Source organism: Gekko japonicus, unplaced genomic scaffold (genome assembly GCF_001447785.1).
Source record: "Gekko japonicus isolate JY-2015 unplaced genomic scaffold, Gekko_japonicus_V1.1 scaffold1220, whole genome shotgun sequence".
Classification (NCBI taxonomy): Eukaryota; Metazoa; Chordata; class Lepidosauria; order Squamata; family Gekkonidae; genus Gekko; species Gekko japonicus.
Window position 1 is genome coordinate 436,679 of NW_015174879.1, and position 16,078 is coordinate 452,756.

The 16,078-nt window shown below is 42.8% G+C and overlaps 1 protein-coding gene across 1 annotated transcript in view; it reads right to left on the minus strand.

Moving 5' to 3' along the window:
- The window catches only part of GRB10 (growth factor receptor bound protein 10), a 202,510-nt gene that overhangs the window by 119,505 nt on the left and 66,927 nt on the right, over nt 1–16,078 (minus strand). Inside the window, exon 3 of the mRNA XM_015424873.1 lies at nt 4,447–4,537. Within this exon, the coding sequence (XP_015280359.1) occupies nt 4,447–4,537 (91 nt within the window). The remainder of the gene's footprint in view (nt 1–4,446; nt 4,538–16,078) is intronic.

Consider the following 16,078-nt stretch of genomic DNA (forward strand, 5'->3'; position numbering starts at 1 on the left):
AATATAGCTCAAACGAATCTTTGTATAACGAAATCACTCTTTGAGCGCACCTGGTTCCCCTACCTTCAATATATGACTGAGAAGGATTTACTTCCAAACAATCCGGCCTATGCTTCTTGGTTATGTTTTTGAATATAAAATAGTATAACATACCCTAGTATTACAAACTCTGCACTGTATATAACAATATAGCTTTTATCAGTATCCTCATAACAAGAGTTTTTAGTCGATATATATTTATTAGTAACGATTTTTTTTTTAAGTGCTCTTGGATTCAGACATCAATGTAGTCAGAATTTTTTTAAGCAAAGTGTTTACTGTTTGGTATTTATACTCTGCTTGGTTTTGGTATTTTTGATGTAGTATTAAAATCTTTAATAAAAAAAAAAGAAAAAAAAGAACTGATTGTTATACATATCCAATAGATGGGTAAAACATTTGACCTAAGGACCATACACGTCTCGGCCCTTTCAGGCCTTCCTCAGTGGTCAGTATTCCTTATTTTACAATGACAGACATCCAGAAATACATGTATAAAGAATTGTGTGTGAGAGACAGAGACAGAGACAGAGACAGAGACAGAGACAGAGAGAGAGAGAGAGAGAGAGAGACAGAGAGAGAGAGAGAGAGAGAGAGAGAGACAGACAGACAGACAGACAGACAGACAGACAGACAGACACAGACACAGACAGACCAGGTGTTGCTTTCTTATATGCTTTACAGTTATTGCAAGTTTGTATAATGGGCCATGGATAGTAGTTGTGCAAATTCACCAAATTAATCTGGTATCCAATATTCCATTAATCAGGATGTGTGTCACTTCCATCAAAGGTAGTAATCAAGTTCTTAGGTCAAATGTTTTACCCATCTATTGGATATGTATAACAATCAGCTCTGAATGAAATATGTTCTTTGAGTCTGATATTTAGACTATTTCTTTTAACCTTTTTATGTTTTATTTATGTGCACACCCTAATAAACATTTGTATGTTTTTAATATTAATTTACCTGTACCTTGACCCTCTTAGGCCCCGGCCAGACGTGCCGGAAAACGTGTGTGTGTGGGGGAGCGCAGCTATTTGCGCCATCACATTCTGATGCGCTATTATGCGATCAGACGCAACGGTGGCTTCCCCGCAGCAAAGAGGATGACGGGGGAGGAAGCCGCGCACCGGCGCGATCACACCAGGGGGCTTCCATAGGCGGCCCGTGGCAAAGCATTTGCTAGTACATGCGGTATACTAGTTTTTTACTGCGTGGCTTTGGCGGCTTGCTACGGGATCACCACGGGAGTGCTACGCCTCCCAGATGTTCCCGTGTGATCGCGCCCGGATACTCCACGGGACTCTCGTGCCTCCAGCGGGGCAAATGCTCCGTGTGACCGACGCCTTAGATCACAGCTTCATTTTGGGTTGAGTTCCCCCACTGAGCCTGAGGAGGGCGGGGTCTAATGCCATAGAATCCACCTTCCAAAGAAGCCATTTTCTCCAGGTAAACTGATCTCCGTCACCTGGAGATCAACTGTAATCTCAGGAGATCTCCAGCCATCCCCTGGAGGTTGGCAACATGAACAGCCACAGATCGGTAACACAACCGATTGTTTCCATCAGAGCTGCTTTCCCCTCCCCACTTCTACAAGGAACTCAAAAACGTTTCTCCCCCGGGCATGTCAACGGAGACAAGTGAGGACGGCATTTGATTAATTTAATTTTTATTTATTGGCAGTCCGAATTGGAGTTTTTAAATTATGACTTTTTATGGGTTCTATAAATGTTGTTTTATAGCGTTTTATTTATATTGTAAGCTGCCTTGAGTTCTACAAGGGAGAAAAGCGGCAAATAAATATAAATAAGACCAAGACGGGTAGCCGTCTCAGTATATCTGTAGCGGTTGAAAAGAGCATGAGTCCAGTGGTACATTAAAGACTAAAAATAAATGTGGAAGGGGATAAGCTTTTGTGAGTCACTGCTCACTTCTTCAGATACGGGTATAAATAAGTATCTAGAGACATTCACACCAGACGCTAACCTGGGAGAACCGGGTTTGATTCCCCACTCCTCCACATGCAGCTGCTGGTGAGACCTTGGGCCAGTCACAATCCTCTCAGAGCTGTTCTCGAAAGAGTTCTCTTGGCCCCACCTACCTCACAGGGTGTCTGTTGTGGGGAGGGGAAAGGAAAGGAGACTGAAAGGCACTCTGAGACACCTTCAGGTAGTGAAGGGCGGGGTATAAATCCAATCTCCTCCTCCTCTTATATTATCATCATCATCATCATCATCATCATCATCATCATCATCATCATCATCAATCGCCCTATCCCAGCTTACGCCGGGCTCTGGGCAATGTACAGGAGACAAAGTCATAAAATACAAAACATTAAAATACAAAACATTAAAACTCATACATAAGTTAGTAAAAAGTTCAGTATAAATAAAAGATCCAAAATGGCAATTTTCTTATAGTATTATTATCTCAATGTCGGACTACCAGTCCCTTTGTTTCTTCTTCATTGTATACAAGGGAATCAAGGTTCAAATATCAGTTGACCCACATTTCTGATTTGCATGCCATACCTACACTGGCTGTAATGTGTAATTAATTTGAAAATGGCCCAGTCTCACTGTATACCCTGCTTTAGACAAGATTCACATATGCCCAAAAACAGCACAAATAGAAGAAGATAAATCTCCTGACCATTAGTAACTGGATTTTTCTAGAATTCCTGGGGACTATGTGACTTGGTGGCAGATGCCCCAAGCCACTTCTAGGGTATATAAGAAGGGCATCTACCCATTGTTCTCTCTCTTACTTCCTACCTACCTGACCCCACCCTATCTTGCTGGCTCCATTCCGAGCACTGTTTGGAGTCTTCCACGTGTGCTGCTGGCCAACACAAGTCTCCTTCCCTAGTATTCTCCCTATTTTCGCTGCAGGATCACCTTGTCGCATCAGACAGATAACGTATCACCCCATCAATGATACCTTACTGCTAATGCAACTGTTGCTGTATGTTTCTATCTAAAATTCGTAGCTCTGTATTGACTGAGTGTGTGATTGTTTCATTTTATTCTCTGTGTGTGAGAATTTTTAGTAAAGAAATCACTGTATTTTAAGATCAAGTCTCTGTGTCTATTCCTGGGAATCTGGATAAGTTGGACTCCCGTAAGCATAGGTTATCGGTCTCATATTTAATGCCCATTGCTATTTAATACTCATAATTCCCACATTTATTAATAAATTAAGGCAGTTTGGCTAACAACAACCTCATGGCAGAGAGAAACTTCATTGTTCCTTTTCTAGAGAGAACCTCACTTCCTGAAGTTTTTGTGGATAGCGCTGTCCAGGGCTATTTTTGGGCAGGAACGCACAGGAACAGAGTTCCGGCTGGTTCCCGAGTTGGCCACACCCAGCAGGAACTCATTAGCATAATAGGCCACACCCAACAGCAGAAACTCATTAGGATTGGCTACATTAAAGGTGTGTGGCCTAACATGTAAAGGAGTTCCTGCTACAAAAAAGCCCTGGGTTTTGACAACAAACAAGGTAAACAGAATAAGAAGCAAAAGGTGGGTGTGGCTGGATGACCACACTTCTGGTAACATGGGGTGTGTGGCCTAATATGCTAATGAGCTGTATTGTCATGAGTGTGGCCTAATATGCTAATGAGTTTCTGCTGTTGGGTGTGGTCTATTATGCTAATGAGTTCCTACTGGGCTTTTTCTACAAAAAAAGCCCTGGCGCTGTCTCTTGCAGCAGCCATTTTTGTGGCTCCGCCCACCACCGTGTATCAGAATTCCAAAGGTGCCCGGAGGCTCAGAAAGGTTGGGGGCACCTGTTCTGGTAGCAAAGAAAATTCTTGGGAAAGGGCCTGCTTGGATGAAAGAGCAAACATCTTTCTGCACCAGGCATGGAATAAACCACGGGCCTGAGATGCAAACCAAGGGTCTTCCATAAGGGAGACCTTAACCAAAGTTTGCTTGGCTGGGGCCAAAGAGAGTCTTTTCTGCTGTTCCCCACACACACAGAATAATGACCTCCTTGAGGGTTTGTGAACTACTCTGAAGACCTAGCAGAACTAAAGAGCCTTCTGTTTAGACAAAGGGGTCACTATAGCGGTCTACACTAGATGATGGTGGTCCTGGTACAGCAGGGCAAGAAACGGCTTCTGTTATGGATCGTTTTACTGGATTTCTGAATTGGTCGTTTTGTTTTAGAATGTAGTGCGAACCGGACATGGTTAAAAAAGTGGTCTAAAATATACTAGACCAACCAATTAGGGCTTCATAACCCGTCTCCATTCCACTTTAAGAGAGTTAGAAACCCAAGATCGAAGAGCTGCAAGCCAGCTAGCTTTGGCAAGAGGTATTCTTACCCTGCTTTTGCAGCTTGGGTATTTTTTCTCATGGACCAGCACGGCTACTTGCATTTTTTTTTTTGTCCCTTTACCTTGGTGGTTTAAGGAGATGCGACTTGACTGCTCCTGGAATCCTGGTTCCACTAGATCCCGCCGACTGTGCGCTGTCTGATCTACGCTGTCCTGGAACGGAATAGCAGAAATGTTTATTCAGAATGGATCTGAACGCTGTTTAGGTAATTATGAGAACTGCTATCTACTTCATCAAAAGCTTAGAGGAAAACACTGTTTGGATCATCATGACAACAGAGTTGCGATGGACTGCAGGACGCACGACTTCTCCTGAATAGTTCACTTCACACATTGTATGTTAAAAGCAAGCCGACTGTACTTGGAAGTTGAGTTAGGATTGCCATCGTGACGCGTCTGAAGGTTGATTGGAATTCCCAACAATGACTTAGAACTTCCCAAATCTAGCATACTGGTTCTTGGAATCCAGGTTCCACCAGACCCTCCAACAGTGTGACCTACACTGGTCTTGGCCAAAGAACACGAATGGGCAGATAAATGCAGCAAATTGGTGCCTCTGTGACATGAACCTCTCCAGAGGTTTCAGCTGAGAAATTATTTAGAGAAACAAGTATTCAATATTGCCTTATGACCTCTGCTAGGTATTTACTCCACTTCTACCACTCCTAAATGAACAACACCTACTGGTGGAGGAAGGTGTTGTCAATGTTCCCTCTAAGCTGTGGAGTCCTGTGAGCAAAACTTCTACTTTGTGAGCTACTGGCATTAAAGTTGTGAGCCAGCGATTTGGCTGCTGCACAGATTAGTTTGCTCTGGAGCCATCCTTCCTGAGCTAAGCTCACACTAACTCAGCTTAGAGGGACCACTGGTGCTGACTTATGGTGACCCAGTTCAAGGCAAGAGCCATTCAAAGGTGGTTCCCCATGGCCTGCCTCTGCGTAGCAACCCTGTACTTCCTTGGAGGTCTCCCATCCAAGTACTAACCAGGGCCAACCCTGCTTAGCTTCCGAGATCTGAAGAGGTCAGGCTAGCCTGGGCCACCAAGTCAAGGTAAACGCAACCTGCGAGTTATTAAATGCTGTTCGGAGTGGCAACTGATCCACTCGTCCGGGGGGGGGGGGGGGGGGGCGGGGGGCCCGGGGGGGGGGGGGGGGGCGGCGGGGGGGGGGGGGGGATCTGGCGGGTTACTCCCCCCCCTTGTAAGCAGCCCACGAACGAGCAAACAAATATCATCGGACCACTAAATATCATGACCAATATCTGCTTTTACCGCTTTTGTTATTATTTCTGGCCGTCTCATTTAACGTTAGCAAAAAGCAAGTTTGCATGTTTCCCAGTAAAACCGTGTCATATTTGTTCATGTCTTGCGGCTCTCAAACATCTGACGTTTATTCTATGTGGCTCTTACGTTAAGCAAGTTTGGCCACCCCCTGCGCTAGTCAGTTCAACAGAAATCTGTGATTCAGCCAATGTATTCCTACTGCTTTCAGTGGAGACAAGATGGCTTGAATACCCAGTGTAGTCAATCCTGTTAAAGCAGTAGCCTTAGCTCTAAAAAAAACAAATGTGTCTAATTTAATCCACGTCACCTGGCTGCAAATGTTACTAATGGGGTTATGCTTAATATAGCCAAATACATATGTATGCTGGCTTGCGGGTAGTAACACATGTCTACCCAGGGGTCATTTCCTGCAGGAGCACACAGGAGCAGAGCTCCAGCAGAAGAGGAGGATGATGAGGAGGAGGAGAACAAGAAGAAGAGGAGGAGGAGATTGGATTTATACCCCGCCCTTCACTTGGAGTCTCAGAGCGGCTTACAAACTCCTTTCCCTTCCCCTCCCCACAACAGACACCCTGGGAGGTAGGTGAGGCTGAGAGAGCTCTGACACAAGCTGCTCTTTCAGGAACAGCTGTGCCAGAGCTTGTGACTGACCCAAGGTCACATCAGCAGGTGCAAGTGGAGGAATGGGGGAATCAAACCCGGCTCTCCCAGATTAGAGTCCGCACACTTAACCACTACACCAAACTGGCTCTCCCCAGGGGGCGGGCACATGCAACAAGCCCCACCCCCTGCTCCCAGCAGCCCTCAGTCAGAGCAAGAAGCAGCCAGGTAACTTGCAGAGCCGCCGCCCCCCAGTCCAAAACAGTCCAGTGGCACCTTTAAGACCAAGTTTTATTCAGGTACAAGCTCTCCCTCCTCTGCAAGGACAGATTTGCACATCCCCCTATTGAGATATATGTCTACGTAATAAAGGTAGCAAGCAGTTACTAGATCAGTTTGATCTAGTTGACAGTCCCAGCTGTCATGCTAAGTGATTATAGCCAGGTGTTATACTAGCGGGTGTTCTCTATCAGGCATTGTTAGAGTCGGTAATTAATTCTCCTTGTTAGTGATTGGCTAGATTTAGTATATTAGCTATCAGCTTGATAAACTAGGTGGGGACTTAGTCTCTCAAACTAAGGCACGGTATGCTGTATGATAGCCTGTATATCTCTGTGTATATATTCACCATTATATCTATATAAACTTTCTATGCACCTTCATCACCAGTTGGTCTCCAGCTTCTTATTTACTACACCCAATACCCCCCCCCCAATAGCTAGCAATCCAAAACAGTCCAGTGGAGCCTGAGCGGTGGGTGTTCCCTTCTGACATGCTTCCGGTGATGTCAGGGGGTGTGGCATATGCAAATGAGTTATGCTAATGAGTTATGCTAATGAGCTCCTGCACTTCTTTTTCTACGAAATGACCCCTGTGTCTACCTGTATATGGGAAGGCACAGAAGGGAATAAAAAGGAGGGAAGATTCATGGATGGACACTGAGCCAATTTCTGGTGGGACCACCTAGCTCCTGTTAGGATTCTCACACATCACAGCAGGTTAGACGGACCTTGGCCTGAGACACTAAGGCACAAATTACATTCTTAGGCAAGAACAAATGCTCAGGATCAGTCCACACAGCGTAGGGATGATGTCTTAGCTGTTAAGAGATCAAGAATCTCTTCTTGTTTTGCAAATGTCACACATGTATTATGGACTAGAGCAGGGGTCCCCACTGCAGTGTTCCCTCTAAGCTGAGTTAGTGTGAGCTAGCTCACAGTTTTTTAGCCTCTGGCTCACACATTTTTGTCTTCGCTCAGGAAGGAGGGCTCCAGAGCAGACTAATTTATGCAGTAGCCAAACTGCTCACTCACAACTTTAATGCTCGTAGCTCAGAAAGTAGAATTTCTGCTCACAGGACTCCACAGCTTAGAGGGAACATTCCTCAGTCTTTCCCAGCCTGTGGGCACCTTTGGAATTCTGATACAGGGCGGTGGGCATAACCAAAAATGGATGCCACTGGAGGCAGAGCCCCCCTCCACCCACACACACAGAAGAATCCCCAGCGCAAAGGAGAAAAGGGGCAATTTTTTTTAAAAAAAGTAACTGAGAAAGGAGTAAGAGGCTGAGAATAAAACCCACACCGTGGTGGTGGCTGCTGCCGAAACATTATTTTAATCTGCGTAGCCAATCAGATTCCCAGCGGCCAATCAGAAGCCCTGCTGGAAGGAGCCCCACCCACTTGCCAAGAACACTTGGTGGGCAGGCACCAGGGAAGGTGCTGGTGGGCCATGCTGGGGAACCCCTGGACCAGAGGTTCTAGTAAGACTAAAACAAAACTGCTCTCAAATGACTGGAGCAAGCACTTACCCCACCAGGAAGTAACTAGAGCCTGTCACTCACAGTCTGCTATTAAGAGTGGTAGAGAGTGGGGAAACCTATAAGTATGCTCCAAATTGCTTGTTTACCAATGTGCTCCTTAAGCAGAACTACCTCAGACTGAAACACATCTGGGCTGTTGTAGACAGGAGGAGGAGGAGGAGGAGATTGGATTTATACCCCGCCCTTCACTACCCAAATGTGTCTCAGAGCGGCTTACAAACTCCTTTCCCTTCCCCTCCCCACAACAGACACCCTGGGAGGTGGGTGGAGCTGAGAGAGCTCTGACAGAAACTGCTCTTTTTCAAGAACAGCTCCGACAGAACTACGGCTTCGCGCAAGGTCATCCAGCAGGTGCAAGTGGAGGAGTGGGGAATCAAACCCGGTTCTCCGCGCACTTAACCACTACACCAAACTGGCTCCCGTGACCACCCCCCCCCCCCCCCGTCCTCATCACTGCACCAGTGTGGTGTTGTGGTTAGAATGTCAGACTAGGATCTGGTAGACCAAATCCCCAACTCCACCTTGGACCACTCAGACACTCCCAGCCTAGCCTACCTCATGGGGCTGTTGTAAGGATAAAATGGAGGAGAGGAGAATGATGTCAGCTGCTTTGGTTACCCGTTTGGGAGAAAGGCAGGGTAATACATGAAGTAAACCAATCTTCCCCCCCCCCCCCAGGCTGCAAATGGAAGCTATACTGAAAAGTCTTTTGAAGATCCCAGGGATAAAAATTAGGCATCATCTTTTGGTTTAAGACACGGGTGCTCAAGAACAAGGCACTTTGGCAGTCAAAACCAGACTTCATCCACAGAGCCAATCTTTCCAAAGGGAGGCAAACGCAGTAAGAGATATTCCCCAAAGCCCCAAGTATATGAAGGTGTCTGCTGTTCTTCAAAAGCAGGCATTAAAGCCAAGCGGTAGTTGTACATATCCCATCCGGTTTCGATACTGAAGCATTTTCCCAGGCTTCTAAATGTCTCTTGCAGAAAGATGGCTGCACGCAAGCAGTCTAAAACCCAAGAAAAGCAGTGGTCACCTCGATCAAATATAGTCGGGAAAAGCAGTGACAGAGAGGAAAGGAGGCTGCTCCACCAACTGTGGTTAAGAGGCTGGGGACTAGGGATGCCAGCCTCCAGGTGGGACCTGGAGATCCCCCGGAGATCAGTTGCCCTAGAGAAAATGGGTGATTTAGACAGTGGGCTCTATGGCGTTGTAACCCAGTGAGGTCCCTGTCCTCCCCAGGCTCTAACCCCAAATCTCCAGGAGTCTCCCAACCACTGGCAACATTACCCCCCATGATCCCCTGCCAGTGGCAGTGGGGGGGGGGGACACCTGGCTGCCCTACTGGGGACATCTCCAGAAGGTAGCCCTCCTCCACACACATAAATCCCCTCTCGCGTTCATGGTTTGCTCAGAATACCACCTGCAAACCTGCTTCTAACCACAGAATCACCAAGACTGGTCCTAAACTAGCTTAAGCTCTGAAAGGGAGGTGAGAAAGAAGCCACCCCCAAGCCAGAGAGGAGAGCACCAGCAACTGCGGGAGACTGTCGATCAGAGAAGACCGTGTGGCATGAATACCGATCTAAAGGATGTTTGAATTCTCCGGCCCACGTCAGGTTTGTAAGTTCGTAGTCCGTGGAGTCACACGGGGTCTCCTGAACCTGCCTCTTCATTGCTAATTTCCCTGGCTCACTATAGTTTGTGCTATGTGCGACCCTTCCCTGCCAAGCTGGAATGTTCCTAAATGAAAACCTGGCTGCAGTCAGAGGTCCAAAAGTATGCGCCCAGGAGTACAGAAGAAGAAGAAGAAGAGGAGAAGAGATTGGATTTATACCCCACCCTTCACTACCCAAAGGAGTCTCAGAGCAGCTTACAAACTCCTTTCCTTTCCCTTCCCCTCCCCACAACAGACACCCTGTGAGGTAGGCAGGGCTGAGAGAGCTCTGACAGAAACTGCTCTTTCAAGAACAGCTCTGACAGGACTATGGCTTGCCCAAGGTCATCCAGCCGCTGCAAGTGGAGGAGAGCGGAATCAAACCCGGTTCTCCCAGATTAAGAGTCCGCACACTTTTGTTTAAATAATTTTTTATTGAATTTTTAAACATATATAAACATGAAACATTAAATTAGCAACAACTACAATCAAACATTTTGTATATACAAACTAGGTGGTTACCTCAACATAATTCGTAAGCATATTCCTGATCCCAAGGTTCAATCTGGGTTATCCTAATACAGAACGAATACTTATTAGACAACGGCACTTATATTTTTCCAAATAAATTCTATAAACATGTAAGAATTTCCTTATACTTGGCTGGCATATAGTTTGTAGTTGAAGGTTGTTTACTGTGGATGTAGTCCAGGAATGGAGTCCATTTAGTCAATAAATCTGAGGCAAGACTTTGTTCTTCTATTATTTTTATGGTATCAGAAATTTTGTCCATTGTCAAAAGTTCCCATATCTTGGTGAACCATCTTCCACTGGAAATAGGATTAGTGTCTTTCCAGCTAGCAGCAATTACAGTCTTTGCCACCGAAAGCAGAGTGGAAATTAATTCTTGACGTATTTTAGGTACTGAATGGTCGGACCATAAATCCAATAATATTGCTTCTGGAGTTTTAACAAGATCATATCCCGTTATTTCCTTAACAAACTTAAATATTGTTTCCCAAAACTCTCTTATGATACGACATCCCCACCAACAATGCAAAAAAGTACCACGTTCGCCACATTTCCTCCAACAAAGGGGTGAATATGCGGGGGAAATATGATTAATTTTGCTCGGGATAACATACCATTTACCCTCTGTGAAAAAGAGGATTCGAGCGGGATATAAAGTTGAAGGTTAAATTTCATCATTAGTTTAAATGCGTTTAACCTTACAGGAATAGACCTAGATGTGAGAGAGATGGTGAACCCCAAATTTTCTTCCAATCCTCATCTGAGATGGAGTTATTACAGTCAGTTTGCCAACTAAGTTGGTATTGTGATGTTTGTGATGGGACTAACTCCGTTAGGATTTTATAAAGGGATGTAATTATACTTTTAAGGTATAATTGTTTGTTTTTAAAAGCCTTTCAAAAGTTGTGAGTGGTCTACGGAGTATTTTGGAAATATGTGGAGTGATATAAAGAGTGAAATTGGTGGTACTCTAACCAAGGTAAGTGACAAGAATGTTTTAATTCTAAATATTCTTTAGATGCTAAATTTGGGCCTTGCAAAGCGTCAATAAAGCGAGTAAGATTTTTTTGTTTCCATATTTTGTAAGTGCCTTGTTTATATGCAGGAGTAAACCACGATTGTCCCACAAATGTGGTCAGTGGGGAAGGGAGTGGTGCTAATAATTTCTTCCGTTTGTCCCAGATTTTAAAAATAATACTCAAAAACTGATTCTGGGGAATAGCATTGGGTCTTTTAGAAGCAAGTTCCCATAAGAGATTTTGGAGGTTTTGGTTACCCATATAAAAGCTTTCAATATATTTCCCATCACTATTAAAATCATTATTATAGGTTTTTAACAATCCCACTAGGATTACTGCTTCGTGATAGAGAGTCAGGTCCGGAAGAGCTAGTCCTCCTTTATAAAGAGGTTTCTTCAATGTATTATAGCTAATCCTAGGTTTGGGTGAACCCCAAATAAAAATTGAAATGGCTTTCTCCCAATCTTTAAAATAAGATTTAGGGATATCTATAGGAATTGCACGCATTAAATACAATATTTTAGGGAAAAGAAAAGTTTTAATAATTTGTAAGTGTTAAGGTTTGTTTCCAATGTGGATCTTCTATTAACGCTTTAAAGGGGAAAAAATTAACTTTTAAAAGGTCCTTTATATGTAGTGGGATTTTGATGCCTAAATACGTCCAGGTTTTTTCAATCCAAGTATACTTATAGTGTTTTTTAATATAATTTTGATTGGTTTCAAATAGATTTATTGGATACAACAATGTCTTTGAGGGATTTACTCTAAATCCTAATATAGATCCAAAGCTTAAAAGCAACTTTTCTAATTCTGGTAAACTTTGCTCTGGGTTCATAAGTGTCAGAGCCAAATCGTCAGCAAACAAGCTAAGTTTTATCTGCCTGGAACCTATATTTATGCCTTGTATTTTATCGTTGTCTCTTACTGCCTGGGCAAATGGCTCCATCGCCAGGGCAAATAGCAGGGGCGAAAGGGGACAGCCCTGCTTGTGCCTCTTTCTAATTTAAAAATCTCTGTGTCTGAGCCATTAACCTGAATATATGCTGTGGGGGATCGGTACATTGCCTTAATTGCAGATAAAAACAAAGTGCCAAAATTCATATGCTTTAATAAATTTTGTAAAAAGTAGGGTTCCACAGTGTCAAACGCTTTTTCAACGTCTACTGACAAAACAAAAGATGCTTTGATATTATTTTGAATACTATACTGAATAACGTTAAGAATGTTCCTCGTGTTATCTGATATATCTCCTCCAGGGATAAATCCAGTTTGGTCTGGATTTATGTAGGTACTATTTTATTTAATCTGTTTGCTAAAGTTGCTGTCAAAATTTTATAATCAGTGTCCAATAGCGATATGGGCCAATATGAGCTTGGAAAATATGGATCTCTCCCTTTTTTAGGAATGACAATAATCTTTACCATATTCCATGTGGGAGGCATTATTCCTGACTGTATGGCATTATTACATATTTCTGCTAAGAATGGTGTAATTAAATGGTTATATTTCTTATAGAACTCGGCTGTAAAGCCGTCAGTTCCTGGGGACTTATTATTTTTGAGCATCTTTATAGTATTTTGAATTTCCAGGGGAGTAATTGGTTGATCTAAAAAATCTTTATGGTGATCTGTTAAGAATTTAGACAGGGGGTATTTAGTAAAAAAACTCTTCTATTTGATTTGCTTGAGGTTTTGTAGAGGAATACAAAGTTTTGTAGAATGCCACAAAATTATCTTTAATGTCTTGGGTCTTAGATCTCAAATTTCCATTTTTATCTCTAACTACTTGTATTGTATTTTCCATCGTTTTCTTACACAATTTCCAGGCTAAAAGCCTCAGGGATTTCGGTCCCGATAACCAATATTTTTGTTTAACATATAAAAGTTTCTTTTGAATTTTTGAGGTTCCCAAAGTTTCTAATTTTTTGCGTTCTAATTGGAGCTTTTGATATGTTTGTTTTTACAATGTTTTTTAAATTCGTTTTCTAATTTTTCAATAATTCCTTGTTTAATCCTTTCTTGTTCTTTTTTATAGGAGATTGCTTTAGCGATAATCTTCCCTCTGTGAACAGCTTTAAAAGCATCCCAGGTTATATTGTGTGAGGTGCCGCAAGTGGAAGTGAATTCAAAATACTCCTTTATATCATGTTCTAAAGTTTCCGCTATTGTTGGTATTAATAAAAGTGTATTGTCCAATTTCCATATGTGACTATGTGGATTTTTTTCTCTATTTTGCATAGAATAGACAGGTGAATGGTCAGACCACAATTTAATCCCTATGTCTGCAGTGGGAAAAAGATTGCTAATGCAAGTAGTTACTAAAATGGTATCTATGCAAGTGTGGACATTATGCTTTGCTGAATAAAAAGTATAATCTTTTTCCTTTCCATGTCTTAACCTCCAGAGGTCACATAGGTGAAACTGTGTTAGCAAAGTTGGTAGTTGAAAATTGTACTCTGGAATGGATTTAGTAAAAGAGATATTCCCATTTTTGGGCCTAGACCTGTCCAAATAGTAATTTGCAATACAATTAAAGTCTCCTCCGATGATACAAGGATCATCACTAAATTCAGCTAATTTTATAAAAGTATTCCTTAAAAATTCTATTTGCCCTAGATTGGGGGCGTAGAGGGAGACCAATGTCAATCTCTCGCCGTTTAAAGATCCTTTAAAAAAAATATATCTGCCTGAAGGATCTCTTTGAACCAATGCCACCTTATATCTGATATTTCTATGAATTAAAATGGCCACCCCTCTGGATTTCGATGAACCAGCCGCTAAATATTGCTGAGAAAATTTGGGGGAAGTGAACACTGTTTTTTGTTAAGATGAGTTTTTTGTAAAAATACAATTTCTGCTCCTTGTTTCAACACAGCATTGCTAACACTTTTTTAAAAATTAAATTATTCAATCCTCTACAATTTACCGATATAAATTTAATATCTTTACTCTCCATCTAAACAATTATAAAACTTGATATTCAACATCACTAAAACAATAGACCTATGCATAACTAAATCAATTTTCCAATTTACGCCCTGAGTTTTATTTCTTTGGAGTCTTCTCCCTGCTGCACAGGTAGAGAGCACTGGAACCCGTAGGAGCCTTTGAGCCCACCATTGTTGCCTGCATATTATATCTTTAAAACTATTTGGAAAGATAAAGAGGTTAACCATCATAAACAAAAACAACACAAACTTGCATGGAGCCAACATCTTGGTTCCACAGTCCCTTACATATAAGATCAATAAGGTATCTTAAAATATTAAAACCGTACAATACCAAATTCAACTATTTGAACTTTGTATATGAAATTACTACTGGGCTAAGAATATTTATAGCCCTTCCTTCCCCCCTTCTAAAATGGTATGTTTAAGCTTATAAAAAAAGAAACACAGCCTCCTAATGTAATTTGAAAAGAAAAGAAACAAAGAAACCCCCCAGCTTAATATTCGCATGGCATTGAAAAACAAGCAGTATAAAAAAAGTTGCATTATGGACATTTTTGTCTAAAGGTTGTGAAAAAGTTCATCTGGTGCGACGTTTCCTGGGTCTTTGCCAACTTAATGCATTGTTTGTCTTTCCTTGTTGCTCAGCGTCTTGTAGATCGACTTCTGGAAGCTCCAGTTCCAAAGCTCTTAGCAAGATAAGTCTGAAGCATTTAAGATATGGTTCTGAAACACAACTTGGAGCTTGCAATAGGAGACCCACTTATATTTTATGTTGGCTTTATCAATGTTGAAGTAGAGTTTCTTGCGAGAGATCCTGCATCACCATTATTTTGCTGTCCTTGTGCATTATAAATCCATTTCATCTTGCCAAAGCCATTACTGCCTGCTTGGTACGTAGGCTGGTAAATTACACTATTATGTCTCTAGGCCAGGCCTTTGTTTGATGCTGTGTGAGAGGGCCCATTCTATAGGCATAATCTAGTAACGGAGCAATCCCCAGTTCAGTTTGTAGAACATCTGCAAGCCATGAGGTTATAAAGACCGGGAGTTCTGTATTTTCTTCCACTTTTTCAGGGAAGCCTCTAAGTTTGAGGTTATGGTCTCGCGTTTGGTTATCCAGTGTGATTAATTTTTCAGTTGTCCATTCCTCCCTCTTTAATAAAAATTGGGTGTCTTCCTGTGCTGCAAGGCCTGCTTCTAGGGCAGAGTCTGCTGTTTGGGCTACTTTGTCTATTGATTTCTGGAAGTCAGCAAATTGGTCTGCAAGCGGCTTGATAAGTTCTGCAGTTATCGTAGCCATATTTTTCTCCAAACTTCGGAGTGTTTCAAAGAATTCATCTCAGGTGACTGCAACTCTTTCTGCAGGGGAGTCAGTATTCCCGGTCGCCATTTTGTGGTTTGCCGCGTTTTCAGGCCCCGATAATGGAGAGGTTTGTTGGGACAAAAAGAAAGTATTCACCGACCTGGTTTTAACTTTGGGAGTAGCTCCGGCGGATTTAGGAGGCTTTCTCATGCTCGGTGGGCAAAAACGCCGTTTCTGGAGGCTGTGTTTTGCTGTTAGGGGGAGATCAGCGGAGGAGCTCCGGTTTCAAGCGTCCCTTTGCAATCGCGCAACACCACGCCCCCAAGAGTCCGCACACTTAACCACTACACCAAACTGGCTGTGTGTACCCAGTTCCATTTTAGCCTGGAATAGCAGCAACAGTCCCATGCAACACCAAGCCAGGGAGAACTGTTGTGTTATTCTGCAGGTTTGTTTAATACACGTAATGTTCTACCGTCTGACCCCAATCCCTTTGTTAATTTTGATTGGAAATTTACTTTACATGGTTCA